This window comes from Acanthaster planci, linkage group LG19 (assembly GCF_054643075.1).
Source record: "Acanthaster planci isolate LZ-2023a linkage group LG19, COTS_SCS, whole genome shotgun sequence".
NCBI classification, from domain to species: Eukaryota; Metazoa; Echinodermata; class Asteroidea; order Valvatida; family Acanthasteridae; genus Acanthaster; species Acanthaster planci.
This window is the reverse complement of record NC_141795.1, coordinates 2,460,502-2,482,298: the sequence shown is the minus strand read 5'-3', so window position 1 is coordinate 2,482,298 and position 21,797 is coordinate 2,460,502. Positions and strand designations below refer to the sequence as shown.

At 45.1% G+C, this 21,797-nt stretch overlaps 1 protein-coding gene across 10 annotated transcripts in view; it reads left to right on the top strand.

Annotated features, from left to right (window-relative positions):
- Window positions 1-21,797, top strand: part of LOC110986818 (paired box protein Pax-5-like) — a 53,299-nt gene that overhangs the window by 8,922 nt on the left and 22,580 nt on the right. For 4 of the 10 annotated variants that reach the window (XM_022249253.2, XM_022249163.2, XM_022249080.2 and 1 more), the window contains exons 2-4: window positions 16,797-16,962; window positions 18,326-18,523; window positions 19,433-19,620. In XM_022249253.2, coding sequence (XP_022104945.1) covers window positions 16,797-16,962; window positions 18,326-18,523; window positions 19,433-19,620 — 552 coding nt within the window. Of the gene's footprint in view, window positions 1-7,326; window positions 8,158-15,391; window positions 15,501-16,348; window positions 16,524-16,796; window positions 16,963-17,847; window positions 18,033-18,325; window positions 18,524-19,432; window positions 19,621-21,797 lie in introns of those variants that run through there. The other 6 variants (XM_087129910.1, XM_022249339.2, XM_087129907.1 and 3 more) reach the window with 6 other exon arrangements.

Sequence of the window (21,797 nt, the reverse complement as noted above, 5' to 3'; positions counted from 1 at the left end):
CAGGGTGCTGGCGTATCCGCCCCACAGACATGTTATAAATGCATAGACCGCCAGGTCCTTTTCAAAGCTACAGGGTTTTTTCGTGATCTGCGTAGCGCCCGACTAAAATCAAATCAATGGGCAAATTCACCCCTCGATATAGGGAATTCACGCACAATATTGAAGAATTACAAACATAAAATTCTATGAAGCCATTTTTGATTGTAAAAAGAATCCTCTCTTTACTCAATCTGGCCCATAGGGATTCAAAACAATGCGGTTACAACATTTGAAAAGAAAAGATAGCAGTACCGAAGAGCAAAAAACGTGAACGTATTTTGAAGCGCATGTAAACAAATGTAAGTGAAATGTAAGTGTGTTGCCCGTAGTGCGCACTGAAAGCGCTGCCATCCACCGTTTCGCCCATTGTTTACTGGGCAAAATCATGGTTATACGCGCAAGACCGGCGGTCTATGCCTTTATAATTTCGCGCCCACAGACATATAAACCCACCGCAAGCAGCAAAAGAAAGACAGGTGGTTGTAAGTTTTCCAAGCGGGTTCTTACACGCGTTCTGCGTGTACGCAAAGACCACACATTAAGGAAATAATTCGTTACGCGTACTCAGCGTGCTCCGCGTCAAACACGCCACTGATCTCCATTATAAACGCGCGCTAATGCAGTTAGTACCAGTAAATGAAACATGCTCTCAAAAAAAATCTAAAAATCTCGCTGAAAACCACTGTAACCTAAACTCAGGCACTCGTTTATTAGATTTTCCCCACAGGTGAAATGAGGGTTTCCGGAAAACTCGTCAATTCCACAATATTGGCAACTTGCCATTGAATTTCTACGAAACTTTCCCGCGTTCTCGTCGTGGGGCGCTCGCCGCGTGGAGATGGCTCACTTCAGAGAGGGCTGACAGCATTCCATATCGTAACTGGACAACTTTTTTTCACCCTTCTTCCGCGAGCGTGGAATGTTTATCAACACGGTATAAATATCACACTTCGGTGTCCCGTCGAGGCCTGGGTCCGCGGCGCTGCACCAGGCGACACTGGCGAGGGTGAATCATGTTATTTATTGCCCGACATCTACAAGGGAGCCGTCACGCTGCCTTGCCCCGTGATGGGAAAACGCTGACGAGCAAACCGACCCGTCCACCCCCCCTCCCCCCACGCGCGGGACTAATGAACAACGAATTAGCCAGATCATTCTGCTTTCCGACATCGCCATTTTGATTTCCCGATGGACTTTATCGGCGCTGTCCCCGCCTTCAGACCATCAACTCCGCCAAGTCGTTGGTTATTGACTAATGCCGTCAGAGCGAGTTTCACCCCGCTCTCCCCTTCGCCAAAGTGGCACATATCGCCTGCCCTTCACCGAAAACGCCACGCCTGATACCCGATATCCAATTTATGCGTCGCGCATCCAACTTGACAACCCAATATTTATACAAGACTCTTTGGCGTGACAGAATCAAACAGCATCCAATGAAGTTTACGTCAGTCATTTTCCCAAGGCTCGTAACTCAGTCCAGCCTGAGGACAAGTCGACATAAAACACACTCCTATAGTTCCTCGGTGTTCCGCAGCTAGACCAGAGAAGTAGCGCCAGGCTTTCTCTTCAGTTAATTTCATCCCATCTTCGCGAAATAAGGAGAGAAAACCGCTCTACATGTCCCCAGGCATTACAAGAAACTGCTAAACGTCAATTTTTTTGTGTGTTAAAAAAATATTCGCAAAATGGCGGGAGAGACATTGGATGGTACCGTTAGCCGACCCAACCACCATGTTCGCACAGCTATCATCGCGATTAATTATAATCGTGTAAGCCATGTTGCCATTAGTGGCAGATCCAATCATTACCCAATTCGAAATCGGGAACTTTTTGTCCTCATGTGATATCATTATCCAACCTGAGTCGTATCTCTCGATAACAAGTGGTTGCGCGAATTGCGTGTCTTGTCGAAGAGTGTCGCGAGGAAGTCGAAGAGGATAGCGACGGGGGGAAATGGAATTAAAAAAACAGATACGTCCCTGCGGATAGATCTGTACCTTTTCAGGTACGACGCGTCAGAGGCGCCGAAGCGGCCATCCCGCCCCATCGCCCAAGATTTCGCGCTTGCGTAGCCGTAGCGTGCTGGATATTTTCTGCCTCCGTGACCGAATGCTCACATCGCTACTGATGCATAGAGAATGCCAACTACATGTACAAGCACACGTGCGCATCACCTGCAACAAAAATACGCAGGCCTGTTTTTGATCAGCAAAGCCCTTTTTCTCAGGGATGTCCACGTCTTCTGCATGCCCCATGTCGGTCCGTAAAAAAAAAACTGAGTCACACCACATAGTAATACTGAGCTGTTCTCCATCTTTCACAAGTGGCCTTTCTTTCATAGAGCAACCTTCGTAATGATGTTTCCGGTGCTTTTGTGCCATCTCTAATAGAACACTTCTTATTATCTTGTGGCCGGGCAACGATGCGTGGCAGTTACGCTTGGCCGAGCACCTATATAAGTCCCTTAACTTTCTCTCCCCCCTCCGGTCTTCTTGCGTGTTTCCGTCACGACTGACAGCGGACAGATGTGAACCCGTCTCCCTAAGCGCCCCGCCGAGGAGGCGACCCCCCGTCTTCGGAGTCGGGACGGTTGGCACTGGCGGCTTTTTCGTGTCTTAACCACCCTTTCTCATTTGCTCTTTCTATATCCGAAAACCTGTCACTCTAAACTAGACGGTGACCTAAACTGTATGTGATGTCCTCTCCTGAAGACGACTAGAGGTTCCTGGTCGAAACGTCGAGTTTACACCCACCGGTTCTTCTCTGCGTCACCACTCTTACACGTACAGAGGAGATCGATTCCGCACGGTGCACCCGCAAACCGTCTCTCAGTCTAATTTCCGCCATGCAAAGCTTAAAATCTTACTTGTGTAAATTGAATTTGTAAGTTGCAGAGTATCCTTATTTTGTACGAGTCAACACCGTCTTCCAATATACAATAAAGCGCGTAACAAAAGAGGGCATTTTTTTGGGGGGGGGCGTGTTTTTTTTTTTGGGGGGGGGGTTGGTGCTCACCGCGTAGGCGCGCCATAAGGCGCCCAAGTATATGCACGTTTGACGCGGAGCGCGCTGAGTACACGTAACTAATTCACTCCGGCATGTATGGTCTTTGCGTACACACAGAACGCGTGCAAGAGCCCGCTTGTAACCACCTGTCTTTCTTTCGCCGATTGAGGGTGCACTTCAGCTCGGGGTGGATTGTTCTGTCATCTATGAACTCGACATATTAGCCATTTCGTAACATAATGACATTAAAGAATGCTTTTGTTGTCTCTGACAGTTTTTCTCACTTTGATAATGTAAAGGGAAAAATTTGGTTATACAGTAACCCGTTGTTCATGCAACTGTCGAATGTCCTTTCATTACATGTTGGCCCGCATTATTTTCCGTAAAGTTTTCAAAGGGCTGCATGATTGTATTAATAAATTACGTCGGTTTTACCCTTTTTTCTTATTATAAACCATACTCCTGGAAATTTTTTCCTACAATACCACCATGTAACTGTAATATCGTCGTAATCACATTCGGTAATCAGAGCTTTGAACATGGATCCCACACGTAACCTACGCATGCACACAGGCTTTGATAGCCATCAAACACCATGATCTGGCGATTTGAACCTGTTTGGGTGCACCCCTGTAAATAAATTCCCATAGACACCAGTGATAACCCCTATACTTTAAAAATTCGTTTAAAAATACTCAGAACTCTCACAGGTGTTCAGGCTGATGATAAGATTTGAAGGTTTGAGGTTGATGGCTGAGGATGTTCGACATGTCCTTTCATTTTCCTATCAATTTTTAGTGGGTTGACCAATGAATTTTGAGACATTCTCACTTAAAGCATACCCCCCCTAAAATGAAGGAAATTCACCTGCTCAGAAAAGTAGCCAAAATGCATCCCTCTGCAAAATGGCTAAATAGTGCCACATTCGCACCAGATTCCATCCAAATTGCCCAGAATTTGAAGCCCTACAAGTCCAGGCTTGAGGTTCAGTGCCATATCTCTTCAATTACCCAATTCCATGGCTCTCAGGACTCTCTAATTTGGAATATTTTGAGCGTGTAACTTTAAATAATGCTCTCGGCGGTCATTATTTGTGGCCTATTCACTGGGGTGCACACTTGGAATGGTGTATAAGAACGTGATTAAAGAAATTGTTGTCGACATCAAACAGTCACCGGCGCGGAGTTGCATCTTTTTCCTTGCTCCAGCGGGAACCTCGTCGCGGATGCGCCTTGGATATATTGCCCACACCCGAGTGAGTTTCTTTAATATTTGATGGCTGACATGTTAGTTGGCCGGGCTTTATTAGTTTGGGCCTCCGTCACCGCACTCATCCGGGGCAGGCGGACCCGCGCGGGATCGGGAGGGCACCAAGGCTCCGCACAGTGCGCGGACAGAGCAGGAACGCCTGTGCGCCGACGGGCCACCGCGGGACCATGCATGGCCTCCTGTTAAGGCGTCGGTGGACCCTCTCTCTCCCTGCACAGGTCCGGGACAGTGCCGTCCAGAGGGGACTTTGGAGGGATATGGTTCTGGGCCTGTTCGCGATTTAATCATCTTGTATCGCATTACCCGCACTTGAGATGAGATCTCAGCATGTCTCATCAGCGGGCGAGAACTTTGCTTTTGAAATGAGTCACAGTGTGGAGACCTTGAGCCACATGTAATTATTGGATAATTCGTTGATGAAGACTACGTCTGTCACTATCTTAGATTACAGTCAGGCAGAACTTGCCTGAAACAAAGTGGATTTAGTGAGAACGTTTTATTGTACTCTAGAGGCAGTCTGAGATATTGTAAAATACATAATCGCAAATGTTCACGCTATTATATCGATTTCTTTGCTATTGCAGCAGAACAGCGAAATGGCTGTACAAAAGTGTCTGCTTAAATTTATACAGTATCATTTCCGGATCGTTACCTTTGATTAAGCCAAGTGGTAGATCCGAGTCGTACACACCATCAAGATTACGTGTATCGATCCAGTGTGCTCTCAGGATCGTATTTGCGTAAATCCATTATAATTGTGAAAACTATTGAGTAAAATTGAAATGAAGTACTGGTGAGCAACTATACCCACCCCCCCCAAAAAATGGAAGATAAGTTCTGAACCTAAATGTATGGAGAATGGTTATAACAATGCAGTGTCCCTGTGGCTTCCTCCACCAAACAACCAAACAAAAACTCATCTGGAGAGGCGGTCTGCTACACAGAAGAGACTCATCTCCGGCGAGGAAGGGATTCTCGATCTCGCAAGATGAAGAAGAAGCTGGTAGACGCGATACCAGCGACTGTCACGGTATTATGTCAAACGGCCAGCATCTTTCACGGTGAATCAATACTGTGACTATGAGCCGCGCTAAGTTAACAAAGAAAATCGACGACTTTGTTTGCAGCTCACTCATGCTCTTCGGCATTTCTTATTTTCACAACACACCCATTCTGGTAGCCTGTTTATATTTGGGGGAAAATGAATGCAAGGATGTGCCAGCAAATACTGGAGAATGGATTTGTTTTGTCTGCTTTGTATGCTTGCTTAGTGTTAATGATCTCTCATACCGGGTTGTCTACGCTAACATGGTTGGTTCTTTGTCTTTCGTGCTGTGCGTTCGGTTTGGTTTGTTCCTACTTAAGGGATGGGTAATTTTATTACAGAATTTTTTTTTAGAAAATTTGAAGCGTTCTGTCAAACTGGATGTTTTTATGTTTCTTGGTTTGGTTTTCAATTTTCAATTTTATTATTATTTGTTTGATACTCTGCACGGCACACTTTTTTCGCTTCGACTTTCATCAACATCATCAGTTTCAAGAGTCTTCCCCCTCCCCCTACCCCAACCCTACCCCCACCCCTACCCCCACCCTCACCCACCCCCACTTTTGCCCATACCACTTCACCAGCAGTTCTATTATTCCACGGTTTCGTGACATCGCCCAAATTCTCGAGTCCACTCACCGCCTGATAATGTCAGATATCGAGTTAGGCCACCGATATACTGTTTCAGACACCTGCATAAGGGCATCCGTAGTTAATTCTACGATTCTCTCTTTTTAACCTTCAGAGAGGGTCTGTGGGTTGGGGGAGGGGACTGCTTGCTTGTCCCCGGAAATTCTTATGATTATCATTGTTTATTCTCGTAGGAAATTCTCATAGACTTGGCTGCTTAAAAACCGTGTTTTTCCTCTGTTCTATCTATCTCTAAGCCCACAATTAAACTGGTGCGCGCTCAATCAACTCGTGGGACAAAATACAATGTCAAGTTGATCTGAGAAAGTTGAGTTTCACTGCTCTCTACGCTGCACCATGTTCGGTTGAATCCGGAAGGTGATTTTCAAAAATTGGTTTCAACATGTGTCAACAACCGTCGTTGTTATAGTTATGTGTACATGACAGAATTTCCCCAAAAATGTATCAAGAAGTCATACATTCAAGATTTCGCCTCTCGTCGCCCTAGACGTTTTAGTAAAAGTAAACTACGTAACAACGAGATCGATCGCTTTTTAACTTCAGCTCGTTATTGTAATTTCAAAAAGGTTATATCTAAGTATTGTTCCTCAGACAACGCCGTAAAGAATTGTGGTGCTGCCCTTGGGACTGTCTGGTAGGGCCGTTCCGTAATATTATCAGGATTTGATATATGACACGGGATTCTCCGTATTATGACGTGTCCCCCCTAAAAAAAAGATGATTCATTTACCACATTAACTTGGGCCGTTTCATCCCATCTGTTCTCGCTTTTTCATGTAGGTCGCCGAAACTTTAATATTGGGCCTCCCAGATGGATTTATTTTATTATCTGGGCTCCTGACGAGAAGTGGAAAGGGAAGAAAAAAAAGGGTTCGCCTCCGCTCATCTCAGAATTCTTGGGTAATCCCCTGGGAGTTTTGTTTTCTAATTAAGTTCTTGTTAATGACGGCGAGAGGTGGTGGGGTTTTTGAGGCGTCGTTGTTGGGGCTGACTGCGTGTTGCGCGAGCGTGCGGTTGAGTGTGCGGTATCAACTCCCTTCAATTTGCACTCGGTATTGTGGTTGGTTTTGATGAGTTTACCGTGCCCACGGTTTTGACAGGGCCGGGTACCGTGCTATTGAACGAGAACCGGGCCTACCACGCCCACTGCAGCCGAATCGACCAATGGCCTCTGGCTCTGCCGTCTGCACCTTCGGGGCGCGTAGCCTTGTCATTCAAATGTCGCCGCCCCGGATTGGTCGGCGTTCGACGCACGGCTCTGCGCGGACTGCCTTGCCAAACCGAGGGCGTAGACCAATCGGGGCCGCCGTAGCTGGTGCGGTTTTGCACGGTGACGGGGCGAGCAATATTATGGAAGCTCGGCGGATGGGGGTCTGTGCACGCACCAGTAACCCGGTAAATAGTTATCACTTCGCTTCCTGCTCGCTTGTCTGAGAAGTCAGTATTCGGGACCCGGCCACGTCTTCTGTTCCCCGCGCGCTCGCACCTTGGGGGCCCGAGTCACCGAATCGAAGTCACTCAGTCATTTGGCAACCTCGCACTCCATCGCTTGTGCAGAAGGGCCTGCTAACACCACACCGACGCACACGACTTCTGTTTGCTTTTGCCAGCACGGAGACTGACCAGCGACGGACCATAACTTCACGAGCCGTTACAGCTGACAGAGCTCCATCCTCCCAGCGTCCCCAGATACTTTTGAGCACACATCTTTTTTTCCGAGCATCGCCATTCTCTGGAAGTCTGGAGTCACCTCCTCCTCCATTTGTTGTTGTTTTTTCTCTGCCTGAGCCGACGATCCCCGGGATCAATGCCTTTATAATTCAATTTGCCGGTGGAGGAACCGACGGGCTTGTGAGAGCTCCACTCCGCTCCTGTGTTTCGCGTTGTTACCGGGCCGTCAGCCGAACACCTTGAACCGTTCAGCGCAGCCACGGACGGCGAGGCAGACGTGCGAAAATTGGCCACGTTCACCGGGCTGCTTACCGGACCGTACTGTTTCCTGGCCGTAAAATCCACTGGCTGTGTCCAGGGCCCGGTTTGATCGCCACACACACACACAAAAAGAATTAGCAGAGTTGTCTGACCGTGTATTATGACAACGATGATGGATCTGCACCGGAGAGCGCATCAAATGCCGCACGGTTCATGTAAGCCAAACATAAATTTTGCAATTGATACTTATGCATTATCTGTACATAAAACATTGTCCCCGATATTTGCATTGGTGATGCGCAAGCCTCAATTCTGCAGGGACACTCTGTGGCAATTCCCAATATTCTAACCAGTAATTACGGAAGCTCGAGTGATATTCTCTCAAACACAAAGGTTTTCTGTATACCCTTCTCGTTTTTAACAGCAAAAAAAAAATGATTGAAATTTTTATTTGATCACCAGCTAGTCAGTGTGATTGCCATTTTGAAAGAGTTATCGAAAAGGACGAAATACCATGGTAAAATTAATTTTTGTATCCATAATCAATTTATTATATGACACTGAGGAAACATTGGTGTCTCATTCCCCCCCCCCAAATTAGCATAATCTCTCGCAGGACTGGGGTGAAATTTTTATTTACAGAAGTACGTGTGCATGTCAACTGTATTTATTTGCCAGTGTTACATGGGTGGCCGTTTCGATTCAAGTTTTGTTGTCCACGCCACTTCAAAAAATACTAACTGCAAACGTGGCTTTGCTATCATCGAGTTGGACGTCTGATGCTGTGTTAATTCCGAACTCTGCCTTGTCACGCTGGGTTCAAGTATTGGCGGTTCCAGCAGCGATGTACAGTATGTACATGTACATTGTAGGGGTACCTGCAGGTTTGAACGAAGCACCGTGTTGACATGAACGCACGCGCAATTACTTTTAATACCAGTATATTGTATAGGCCTATTACAAGCGACACAAAGCTGTTGCTTCAATTCTAGCGAGTCTCAACCACTGGAACGCCATGTTTGTCTGTGTCGTTGCGAATACATTTGCGCTGAAGGAGAGAGGAGAGGGCAGCCCGTTCACTTTTTTTCCAGGCGACAGCGGGCGGTTACTCTCATTTTCCGAGGGTCGAGATCCAGCGTTGACCCCAAGTAGTTAGTCGCTCTGACACGCCAACCGGCTCAACCACTTTGTTTTGTAAATAACCGCACTTCTTGCACTTCGATTCACATCGCTGCCATCGCGTGTAATTCGCTCCATCAAACCGAGACAGGAAAAAAATCTCGCCACACACAGGAAAAGAAAATCCTACTTAAAATAAATGACCACCAAGTTTGTGACTAGTAAAAACATATCCGACAAAATCAGATAAGTGACGCAAACGACTAATTTCGTACATCTTATTGGCCGAGCTAGTCTCGCTCTCCTGCACCTTGTACTTGAAGAGCATCCTAAAGACATGAATCAAGATTATTGCAGGCGTCAGTAACAAATTTGCCCTTTTACGGAAACGGTACTTCTTTGTCTTAATAAAGCTTAAGGAAAATCCTGCCTCGATTGAAATCTAATTGGCGACCATTTGAATCACTATTCTGGAGCCGCGTATCTGTAAGTTAAACTTTTGTGCCTTCTCCACCTGGGTTAAGGGAGGAGGAGAGAAAAAAGGGGGGGTGTGAGTCTGTTGTGACGAGAGAATTAGCCCGTCATGTGTCATTATGATGGGACATCAAAACAAGCAACAAGAGTGCTTAATTTGAATTTGATGCAGCTCATGCAATTAAGGAAATAACCTGGCTGACTGTTGATGTCATCACGATATCTCCGTGGGCCACCCGATAGCGGTCGACATCTGGTCGGCATATCGAGTGTCTCCGCACATCAGCCGAGTCATCAGGTCGCTCGCGATATTGTTTCAAAGCATTTTTGGGGGGGTTGTACCTTTTTTTCCCATATTTTTAAGGGATTAGCCATTTTTTAATAGGTCACTGAGTTCGATTGTTTATATTCAGTTTTTGTAATAGCCTGTTGTCTTTTTTATTCTTGTTTTAATTCTGTCAATTCATTGAAAATGCCAATCGAAATTCTACACAGGGTTGTAGTGTTAAATTCCTAATTTTAGATTCATGTTTCAAATTTATGAATGGTCTTATACAGAAAGTTAATTTCTCAGTGTCAAATTAGTCATTAATAATATAAATATTAATTTGTCTTCCATGTAATATTTCAATGAACGGAATTGATTCGTTGTAATATCCTTTAGAAATTTGACAGCCTGGACCCCTTTTCGTTTGCCTGTCCTACACGAACGCAACATGTAAAAATTAATGCTGTCATATTATTTTTCCATGTTTTCCATCGAAATATGTCGACTTCTGATCCAGTTTGATGGCTCCAATTAACAATGTGGAATGTACATTCTCCCTGTATTGTTCTTCACCACAGACATGTTCGATGTGGTTTTTGCATACACACTTTTAACCGTACATGTAATTTCTCCGAGTGTGCATTGCGCCTATGTGGTATAAACGATAAAACTACCGGAAGATCTGCTTCGAAAGTAGTTATAGTGTGATTTTGTGAGTTCGTTATGTGGTTGTTGTTTTTTGTTGTTGTCGTCTTCGTTGGTTTTTTTGTGGGGGCTGATTTCTAGGGAAACAGAAAAGAAAGAAATGTTCAACGAAGCCGTGTGTCTGCTGGTTTTTAATGATGATTGACGTTGAGTTCGATTAAGGGTGTTAAAGTGCTTTTTCTGTTTTGTTTTGTTTTTGTTTTTTGGATCAGTGAAAAATCCTGGAAGAAAACTTCATCCCATCCAACAGTTGCTATTTGTAAGTTACTGAAGAAAAATGTTGATTCTCTTGTATCAACACGTAGTTAGTTATGTACATGTACTTGTTAGTGAAAACGAACTGTATGGGGTTAAAGGTCGAACGGTTGTATATATGGCACAGTTTACGGTGGCAGGAGTGAACTCGCGCGTGATGTCGTTCTCCGCGTTTGGTTTTATATATAGAATGTCTATATATTTTTTCTTTTTCGTTACACTCGTGTGAGTTCTTTCCCTTTTTACGGGGAAACCCCTCTGCTATGAAATCCAGCAGCGTGAGATTTCCAAACTAGGGTTTTTGCTTTGACAGGGATGAGACAGTGACAGAGCGCGTATAGCCACAAATATATTGGTATGTTTGCGCGTGTTTTTGTGAGGTGGACGGAATGAGAACATTTTCATATTGAATGTCGGGTGATAACAAATTTCATTTTTTATAGGATTGATTTGTTGCACAATAGCTGGAATTGAATAAATCCTGAACGATGTCGTCTCTTTTAAAACTGGATTGCTGCTCTTACAGGTTTATCTGAACTTTTCTGCATTTGTATACATGTAAATAAAATGTTCAACTGTTTATCCTTACGTTTCAGTGACGGAATGTACTTTCATTCGTTGGCAATGGCACGTTTATAATAGCACTTTTCTGAGAAAAGAATAAAATAACTCACCCTCGGATTCCATCCCATGAAGAAGTTCTACAGAAAAGAAGGACCTAATGATTAGGAAGATCAACGAGGAAACAGAAGTAGATAAGTAGGAAATGACTTTGTAGTTGGAAAGCTTTCTACAAAAAACATATCCCTGTGCTTTGTTCATCGGCTCGCCGAACAAGCCGCCTCTTTTTGCGGCCGGCCCCTGAGCGTTGGAGATTATTTGCGACTGAAACCACTTTCGACTAATGTGTTGATTCATTTTTTTGGTGTTTAATTTCCACGTGGATAACAATAATTCAATCAATTGCGTGTTGGAATTGACTCGGGCACCAACATATTGAAGCCAATTCTAGCGTCGGCGTGATTAGATTAATCGGGCAAGTATCGCGTTGGCGCGCCGCGCACAGCAGTCTCAGCACTGTGTAAAGCGACGTTAATCATCGTTCAGAATATTTGTCTCAGGAAGCGGCGTGCCCTTGCCGCAGAATAGGCGGGAAATAGCCTCTCAATTACGGCCACTTCATGCTCGCGTTCCGCTGGGCCGTAATTTATCGAACTCGCGGTGGTTCGACATGATTGCCGCTCATTTCTAGACGGCAAACATCGCGTGGGCTGGTGCGAGACCGACGCAGGCCATGAAAGGTTGCGCCAGGATGCCGCATGCACAGCCTGTCGAGGTTCAGGCCGGGAGTCGTCATAAACGCGTCGAGAAAAGTCAAGAGGCGATCCCGCGGATTGTACTTTACACAGCCAATAATCTCGACGGTTAAGCCGCAGTTGTCCACAGCTAGCCCCGCGGGCTGCATCAACGAGCGGAATCAAACCCATCATTCTTAACTCCGCGGATCGTGATCTCTGCTCGGCTTTGCGGCGGGGAGTTGCGATGCGATGAATCCCTTTGACGCATTATGCATGCAAGGCCGGGAAATACATGCAGCGGCCCGAGCGCGCCAAAGCACCCCTTCCTTTGTCCCCCCCCCCTCTATCTCTCTCTCTCTCTCTCTCTCTCTCTATCTCTCTCTGTTTTTCTGTCCCGTTTGCCCCCGGGCAAATCTCATTGTTTGAGCGCTGAATTGTATTAATAAGACTCAGGGATGCGCTCCGGTCCCGTGACAGACACGCAAGTCATGCACGCGCGCATACTTCACACTGCGGATGGGCTGCACCGTGCACTGTTGCGGTTTGCTCGGGGGCCGCGGATTCGCAAGGGCCCGCTTGATACATCAGCGCGCGCTGCTGCATGGCGTGCAGGAAATCGATGTCCCCCCGGAAGCGAGAGGGAGAGAGAACGGGGGTAGTTTCCGATATCTTTCGCCTTCTCTTTCTGGAGGGTTTGTACCGATCACTCCTTCTCCCCGGGGATTCGGTCCTGCCCATATGATACGTCCAGTTTTGATGGCTTCGGTGCTTCGCGGTTAGCAGCAGTATTGACACGCAGTCATCGGACGTGACTCCCCCCCTCAAAAGTCATACCCCGGTCCCGCGGCAGATTCGGGCCGGCGGGCTAATAGAAACGCCGGATGCGGGCCGGCTAAACTCCATCGCTCCCAGCGAGGCTTAAAAAAAACGGAGGTAGCCAATTTCGGCGCACTTAAGTCCTGGAGCTTCTCGCTGTTTGCACTGCTCGTTTGACGTGTAATGGCAGAGCGACTCAGTAGGATATGTTATCCTAATCCATAATTGGTCAATAATCTCAGGGAATGGGCTAGTTAACGCCTCACGGGATGGGCCTGGTATGGAGCTGCCATTTTCCGTGCCCGTTGGCTGACACCTGGTCGCGCTAGCAGACTCGTGGGGGGGGAACACCCATCACGCTATCGAGGCGAGCGCATTGGCAGACGGGCCGTCAAGATATTAATGCCAAAATATCCCTTGTGTGATTCTCATGTCATCAATGTACTTTATAATGTTCTTGATCTTAAACAGGGATTCTCCTGCTGAACTGGTAAATTTCAGGCAAGCCATCTTCGAAGTCACTGTCGATTTTCGGCTTGGAAGTGATATATGTGACCATGCACAAATATGGCATACGATGTTTGAGGATTTGTTTCTACTAGAAGATTATAAGCAAATACCGTACTCTTAATAAACCAAATTAAACAGCAAACAGAAGACTGAACAAAATGTTTGATAATCAATTTGAATTGGACTTGATACTAAGTAATTAGCATGCAATTTTTGTGCTTCTGCCTTTCTACCCATTAATGTATGCTACGTACCCAATGTTTCTCTTTATCGTTTATTTCTTATTAATTACTATTTAAACGTTTCCCTGTCACCAAACTTTGTGCCCTCAAATTCGGTTAAACCCAAAACATAAAGTACATGTAGTCCATTTCAACTAAAGTCGTACCAACTTGAACGACGTGAGAATCATTCGGCCATTTTAACAATAGGTCTTAAATACGTTGATTCGATATAATAACGACAAGGGATCATTTGATACTTTTGTTCGTCTTAAGTGCTGGAGGATTTTATATCACTCTTAGCTCTTCTAAAATTCTCGAAGACCAGTTCACAAGATCAAACATAACCAACCGTGATGACAGAATTCAGTGGCTGGGTTTATCTACGGCCACGCGAACCAATGCGATGTCTGGCCACTTATTTTTTTTCTGTGTCCATGGTCTGACGTAGTGTTAACCCGTGCTCTCGCTGATAGCGTCGGAATACGTCCTGGAGTTTGTTTAAACACCTTTTGTGTCCGTTAAAACAACATTTTGGGCAAGAGGGTCGACGGGAAAAAAAGTGGCTGAGCTGCGTAAATCTTGTTTGTGTATACACAGAATTAAGCCCGTGCTAGCTGTCACGATCTTTATGCGGAGCGACCTACGCCCACCAGATGTCCCGTGTCGGACAGTGTTGTCCGAACGTCGGCGCGGGCACGCCACGGTACGGCGCTGCATGCAGCGGGAGACGGCCGCGCTTGCTTCATGCGACGGGCCAATTCTCGGCTGCCCAGAGAAGGGGAGACGGGGAGGGGACGTATCGTGTTAACATGCTTTTAGCGTGTTTTGTTACACCATTTTTCTGCCGGTCTGCGTTGCGGGCTGCTGCTGGCGCATACCGATGGGTCATATATTTACAGCCAGTATTCGAAAAACAGGCAAACCTTCCTCAGAAAGCTCTTTCCTGCGTTTATCAATTTCTGGTCTGACTCGCGGCTGCTGATTCCCTGCCATGTTTTTCTTTCACAGTCAGCGTTGTTTCAATGATTTTGATCTCTCCTTTAAGTTCACTTGTTGTTCCAGGCTGTCGGCTTACTTAGAAATTTACACCAATACCGTCGAGCAAACATATCGTTTCAAGGACATCGAAACAGTTGGGTCTTTTTAATTTTTCCCCTATTTTTCGACTGAACAGCATAGGGCTATACATTCTGTTTGGCCCATACATAGAAACGATGGGTGTTCGCATCGACGCGCAGGTGATCAATAAATTATGCGCGTGTTCTCTAGCTAATGAAAACATTGTCTTTGGAGATTTCGGCTAGCTTGCCACCTGAACGGTGACCGAGTGTGAAGTGTGTAACGCGCATGATGAGCAGCGAGACGCGAAGCGCACCCTTTGGAGGTGCTGTCACACCTACGGCCTCTTGTTTTCACCTCTTTTCCCCTCCGCCGACACGGGGAAATACCCCGTCTTCGTCATGTGCCTCTTTTTTAAAAATTCAGCACCCTCTTTCACGCTTGGCGTGATGGCGGTCTTGTTTCCGAGGGGGGTTCCCCTTCGAATTCTTCCGGAACGCTTCACTTCGACTAGGGCTGAACTTGCATACGCGCAAGTTAGTCACGGCTCGCTGATATGTTGAGGGTCTTTGAGTCGATAGATGCTGGCATTTTTTTTTTAATTCTCTCAACCGCGTCGTTTTGTCTGCGCGTTTGCGTTTTATGATCCGTTAAGAATAGATTCGTTTCATTAGCATGGTATTATTTGAAGCAGTTACACCAAAGCAGTAGGCTCTTGAACTTGCTGTATGTATCAAACCAACTTGTAAATTATCGAGACTGAGGTGAGATTAGTGAAATTAATGAGCCGACACACGAGCAGTTTTCTTTAAAGGGATGACTGAATAATGGTTGGTAAGAACGTTACGTATTCGGGTAGAAATAGTAATTTGTCATAAATAAAAGGAAAAAAACGACCAAAAATAGTCGATCATCGACTTTGGCCCGTAGTGGCAGTGTCCCTCTTTTCTTTTGGTTTCTGTTTCTTTTTTTCTTTTTTTTTTCTTGTTTTTTTGAAACTCCAAAGTGCAGACGAGATACTCCGTTTCTTGTGGCAGTCCAACGCAAAACCAAGCTTCATTTTAATACATGGTTTCCTGCCTTTCTCTCCGTCTCTAAGCTGCGAATTGTACTTTTTTAGGCGGACTGAAACGCAATTGATATGTCCACCAACGTCACCAGCGTACTTTCTAAACGAAAGAGCACGGACATCCACTTGGCAAACCCGTATTCTGGCTACGACATCTGTACAGCATAATGATATACATAACATGGGCGCCCTGTTCATGAGAAATACGGCTGATGTTGGTATGACAAAAGTAGTCTATAAACCAGCCGTAAATTTCGGAATAGACGCGCAGAACAGAACATGGCAATGCTTATTGGAGGATGAAAAACAATAACTTGAAACTGAGACCACGCGTCTGCTCAAAATAATGCTCATAGGCGAATACTTGTCAACATTTGAACCCAAGGCCCGAAAAAGAATTTCCTGGCGTTGTGTCTGCTTTGTCAGTTAATAGTTACAGCAAAATCCAGCGACTGCACCGAGACAGGAAATTCCCGGCAGTCAACGTGGCGTGACTTGATGAACGCGATGTCATCATTTTTACTGCATGCGTTAAATTGGCTGGAGTTATAGGGCCTTACGCCATTTTGCATGTGATGCAGGACGTGTACGCATTGTTGCTCTACACATTGCTTTTAACCTTTGATGTTCGTGATATAATCACTTTATGAATTGTAATTTTTCTTACGAGTTCAACGCGTTAATTCCATTTAAACACGCAGAATTTAGCTTCATACTCATGCACGGACCGGCTTTTATAAACGTTTGTTTGCCCAAAGCAAGACGCAGTCGATATGAAATACCGGTACTTCTGTTGTGAATAAATTCACGCATCGGCTTAATATATACATGTAGATATATAGATACATAAATACCTTTAACTTGCACTAACTAAACTCTATTTCAGAGGTTACATTTTCACACTCCTCCTTTAAGGCTGGAGTTGAAGTGCTGTTTTGTTGGGGAAACATGATATTCATTTTGAATTATGTTTGACTCTTAATGTTGCCTTTTTTTGACATCTGAATGAAATACTTTCCCTCAATTTATTTATTTTTTTGTCGCTGTTATCGAATAGGTCACGGAGGAGTGAACCAACTTGGCGGCGTTTTTGTGAACGGGAGGCCGTTGCCCGACATGGTTCGACAGCGAATTGTCGATTTGGCCCACAGCGGCGTCCGACCCTGCGACATCTCCAGGCAACTTCGCGTGTCGCACGGCTGCGTCAGCAAGATTCTTGGCAGGTAGGTGAAGTGTCGAATAAACAGGACGCCCACGGGCACTGTCGACAGTAAACTGGGTTGATATCAACTCCCGTAATAACTGCACGTAACGAACTGTCGGGCAGACATTTTCACATCGAATAGCACTGCTAGTAACTGCCCAGCAGGCTAAAACTTAGAAAGCTAATTGTTCAAACATATTTCCAAAAGACACTCCGCCCAGGAGAAGGCAAGCTTTATTTTTCAAGTCAGATATCTGTCTGTTAACCTTGGTATGTCTGTAAAAAGTACACACTGCAATCCTCCATGGCTCCATGGAAAATTTTTACTACTCTCACATACGAAACTCAAACAGAAGCACTCAAAATGTTGCTGGCACGTTCAAATAAATGCGTGTATCAAATGTACACAACAGATGCAGAGACAGTTTGTACAAGACAGTATATCATTACCCTCCATTCAAGGTCATGTCGTTTCAGTTTAATGATTTTTTTTCCTTTTTCAAAAAATTTTCATTGCCATACTGCAGTGTCTCCCAAGATGATTGATTGTCAGTCGCCATTTGTTGTTGTACATCTGTTCACGGAGTTGTGTTTTTTCATCCTGTGTGTTTTTGTCATTGTCACTATACTATGCGTAGATGAACCGCACCGCTTTATGTGCATAATACGCGCAGGCCGTAATGCTCCCCGCTACCTGCACATCTTTGCCCGTCGGATCACACGGCGCGGCCCCTTAATGGCCGCAGCCAGCCACCAATCAAATTTCATATTTCAGCGATAAATTTTAATGGCGGGCTCCAGTCGTTAAAAGCAACGTGAGGTCTAGGGAGAGTCTGCACTGTAGGAGTATATATGGCGGGCTTCATTATGCAAGAGCCAACTCGGCTGTGTGGCATTAGGGCGGGAAAATAAAATGACGCGAGGAAACCTAACTTCTTTTTTTTTTTTCATGTGGTGTGGTGTGTCACTGGGTGTTGGTGCACAGTCCTCCTGGCGTAGTCTACCACACCCGAATTCCGAAAAAAATGTTGATCAAATTTTGTAATGGTAGTTTATTTCAAGCGCGGTTGTTGACGAGATTGTGTATAGGTACAGAAATTGGTAGACATTTTCTCCTTGCATGCAAAGAAGATTACTAGTCGGCTTCCATATTGTTATATTCCATGGGTTAAAATTATAATGCTATTTTTATCGTCTAGTTCTTTAACGGTGCTTCATTGATGTTCTTGTACATGCCAACATGTCACCACCAACACTGCACTGCAATGCTCGTCGTCATCAACATTAAGTCATAAACGGGCAACGATTAATTCAGTTTGGTCCTCGATTCTTGAAAAGAGTAATTCTCAATTTCATCATTTCTCCCTCTCGCTTAAAAAAAGGTACTACGAGACGGGATCAATCCGGCCAGGGGTCATCGGAGGAAGTAAGCCCAAGGTAGCCACTCCAAAAGTCGTGAACAAGATCGCGGAGTACAAACGGCAGAATCCCACCATGTTTGCCTGGGAGATACGGGACCGGTTACTGGCCGAGGGTGTCTGCGAGAAAGACAGCGTGCCTAGCGTTAGCTCCATCAATAGGTATGGTATAGCTCTGGACACTTAATTTGGTTTGGTTTGGTTTGGTTTAGTTTTTTTTTTTTTTTCAATGCGCCCTCATTTTAAACTTGACATGGAAGAGCACCCTCTGTCGATTTTTCTGGCCGTAATCAAAAACTTAACCTTTAACACCATGACCGGCCTCGTTCCCAGATGCTACTTTATTCCTAACCGCATAGCAACGGGTGTAGCCACCAGAGTGAGCAGTCGAGGGGCGCACTGCTCGACTCGCTGGGAGCGAGGTTGCCCTTGTCTCAAAGGATCTTGAGTTGGCAACTTACGAGTTGTAGTTCTCTGTTTCCGTTACAACCTGATGTTTGAATTCATCGTTCATACGCTAAATTTCCTGTCCGTGATCAAAATACCTGCGAACGCTGGGAAGGTCTCGTCCACTTTTGAACCGACGCTGATAGTTTCCTCCGTGAAACATTGTCTTTATGGACCATTTGTAAAGAACCATTACAGAGTTAACATTTCGACAAATAGGTTAACATTTTTTATCAACGTTGACCATCCAAATCGTTTGCCACGTAGCTTGTTAAGAAAGGTCGAAATACCTAATTGATGGGATGATTAGCTTCAAAATTAAGAAAATCAAAGAATTCACTTTAGAGAACTCGAACGATGAGGAGTTCCTCAGGTGCGCTACCAACTGAAGTTTCCAGCCTGACTGATGTTATGTTATTGTCTGCCACTTTGGGAATATTTAAAGGTCCTCTTGTTAATGGAGAGGGCCAGCATGATCAGAGCATGGTCGGCGGTTCGATTGCCACTCGTTTCTAATAACTGTGTTCGCCTCGAAACCACGAGTGAGAGATCAGTGCCGAGACCCCTTTTCATATAAATGCTTATTTTATGTGACACTTTTTTCTGTCCTGATTCCCCTGCCAGAATTGTCAGAAACAAACTCGGTGACAAGAAACCGGATGAGGACACCTTGACCGGGCTCGCCTCCTCCTCGGCCTCCTCCAACAGCATTCTATCGCCGGAGGGGGACCGCACTGGCTCTTCCTATTCCATCAACGGGATCCTGGGTATTCCCAAGCCGGAGAAAAGACACAAGCGCGAAGGCTTTTCCGGTGAGTAGAAAACGAACTTTTTTGTCGTTATGTGCAAGAAACGAAATATTCGCCGTTAAAAAAGGGAATACCCGTCCAGTGCCCGGTTTTCTTGGTAGAAACCACTAACACTGTCTTTTTTTATTGAAATTATACAGTACAGCGTTGTTGTGTGTTCTGGCCTTCTATTTAAGATGATCACGATTCGATTTGGTAATCTTTCGTCAGAAAAAGTATTGACATCTAAAATTTTGTTTTTCGTATTTCTTGCTCAAAATCAGGCGCCTTGCCCTTTTTAAAGTTTGTCCCTTTTCTGATCACCTCCTTCTTGAGGAAAACATTTCAACACGCATGTTACAATTCTATTCAAGGTGTCAGGATGCCACGTCATAGAATAGCTTTCTGGGGGTGGGTTCCGTAAAATTGACAATTCCCCATTTTTTCCCCCAAGCAGTGAGCTATGAATACGTACTGATGGTAGATAGTCATTTAACGTCTGGATTTGAAAGTCATTATTGCTTGCACCGTGTTATAGCTCAATGGTCGAATTAATACCGTGTATGTACAGAGTTTTCAATCAGTGCGTGGCCGACAAAGATCATTACCAGCGCCCAGGCGACAAGTGAAACACTATGCTCCCCGTTTTATATGAGGCCGCTATTAAAAAAGGGGGGAAAAGTCAGCGTTCGGTCTCGCTAAACTGCCGGCTCTCTGAGCCGTGCAGTCTGTAGTTTAAAAATTCTTTCGGCGGAACAAGCCCCTTGGGCTGTCGGGATGTAATACCCATTTTTGTGGGGTGCGTGAACCGCGTTTCTCGTGCTCTTACTTCATTAAGTTCGTCAATTGCCTGTCTCGTTCTCACAGGGATAAAGGAAGACCTGTCATTTTTGTTTGTGTAATAAAGAAGACTCATTGCTGACGATGTGAACTTTTTTCACTAGATGGCTACATTTGAGTAATATTTGTTAGGATGGAGGAAAAAATCACCTAAGGGAAACCAGAAGACTTCCTTTAGATGAAGTTTAGATAGAGGTGTAAGGTATGTGCAGTAGCACATTGTTATGGCTGTGTCCGAATTACTTGGCTGGAGCCTGAAATTACGCATTAGTCTATGGTAGTGGCCACAGACGGTTCCCATATCAAGCCATAGCCAAGTCATTCGGACGCGGCCTTAGAAAAAAAAAAGATGTGCGCAATTGCATTACTTCTGAGGACAGTCTCAGCACCGTGGGTAAGTCCAGCACGCGACGTCAGGCCAAGAAACCGAGGGATAAATCCCGCATTTTCTCGCAGCTCCTAATAACATCCAGGACGGGATAAGTGATACCTTTACTCCGTAAAAAAAAGAAAAAAAAGACTGCTTCCGAGGTGTCGTGCACCACCGGCGGAGCGTGGGAGGGAAGATTACGCGCGGTTATCGGCGTTCAGGCGGGGAAACCTCCCCCCCTTCCTCCTCGGTGGTGGTGTCCCACACAACAGAAGACCCGTAAGACTAAAGAGAGAAAACATGTGTCTGGTTCCACACACGGCTAGCCAAGCATAGGGCACGGTAACTGGCAGGTATATAGACAGAATAAGGCCTGGAGGGGAAAGAAAAAAAACATGAGGAAAAAACGCGTCTGTATATAGGGCATCATTATCAATTCGAAATTGTTTAGACTCTGGTTTAATTAGACAACATGATTTCTGACGTGCGCTATGAAATAAACGACGCGTGAAGAGTGATGAATCTGTTTTAATATCGCGTATATTGCCTTCATTCTTTTTCTCTCTGGAGAGTTTATTTCTTTACCGCGGGCGGGAAAATTACGCCATATTGAAAAGTAATAAAAAAAAAACTTCCTTCGGGTTAAAGTGATGCGAACCACCGATGATGCCGGTATTTATTTGACAGGGGTGTGTGACAACCAGTATCGTTCATTCGACAGGTCGTCCAGAGTGCCTCATTGACTGTATTGGAAAATGTTGTTCAGCTCTTTGCAGAAGTGGATTCATAAAAGGGTGATATATCCCTTTGATGGAATATTAGATCATAATATCCATAATTTCCAGATAAATCTGAGTTTGTTTCTTACTTGTTGCTGATTTTTGTATGTTTCCGTTCTTGTTGATGCACGTCTGGTTTTAATGAATCTCTGAATTTCGGCAACCACTTCTTTCAGCTCAGAGGTAATTCGATTTTTAAAATAATATCGAGA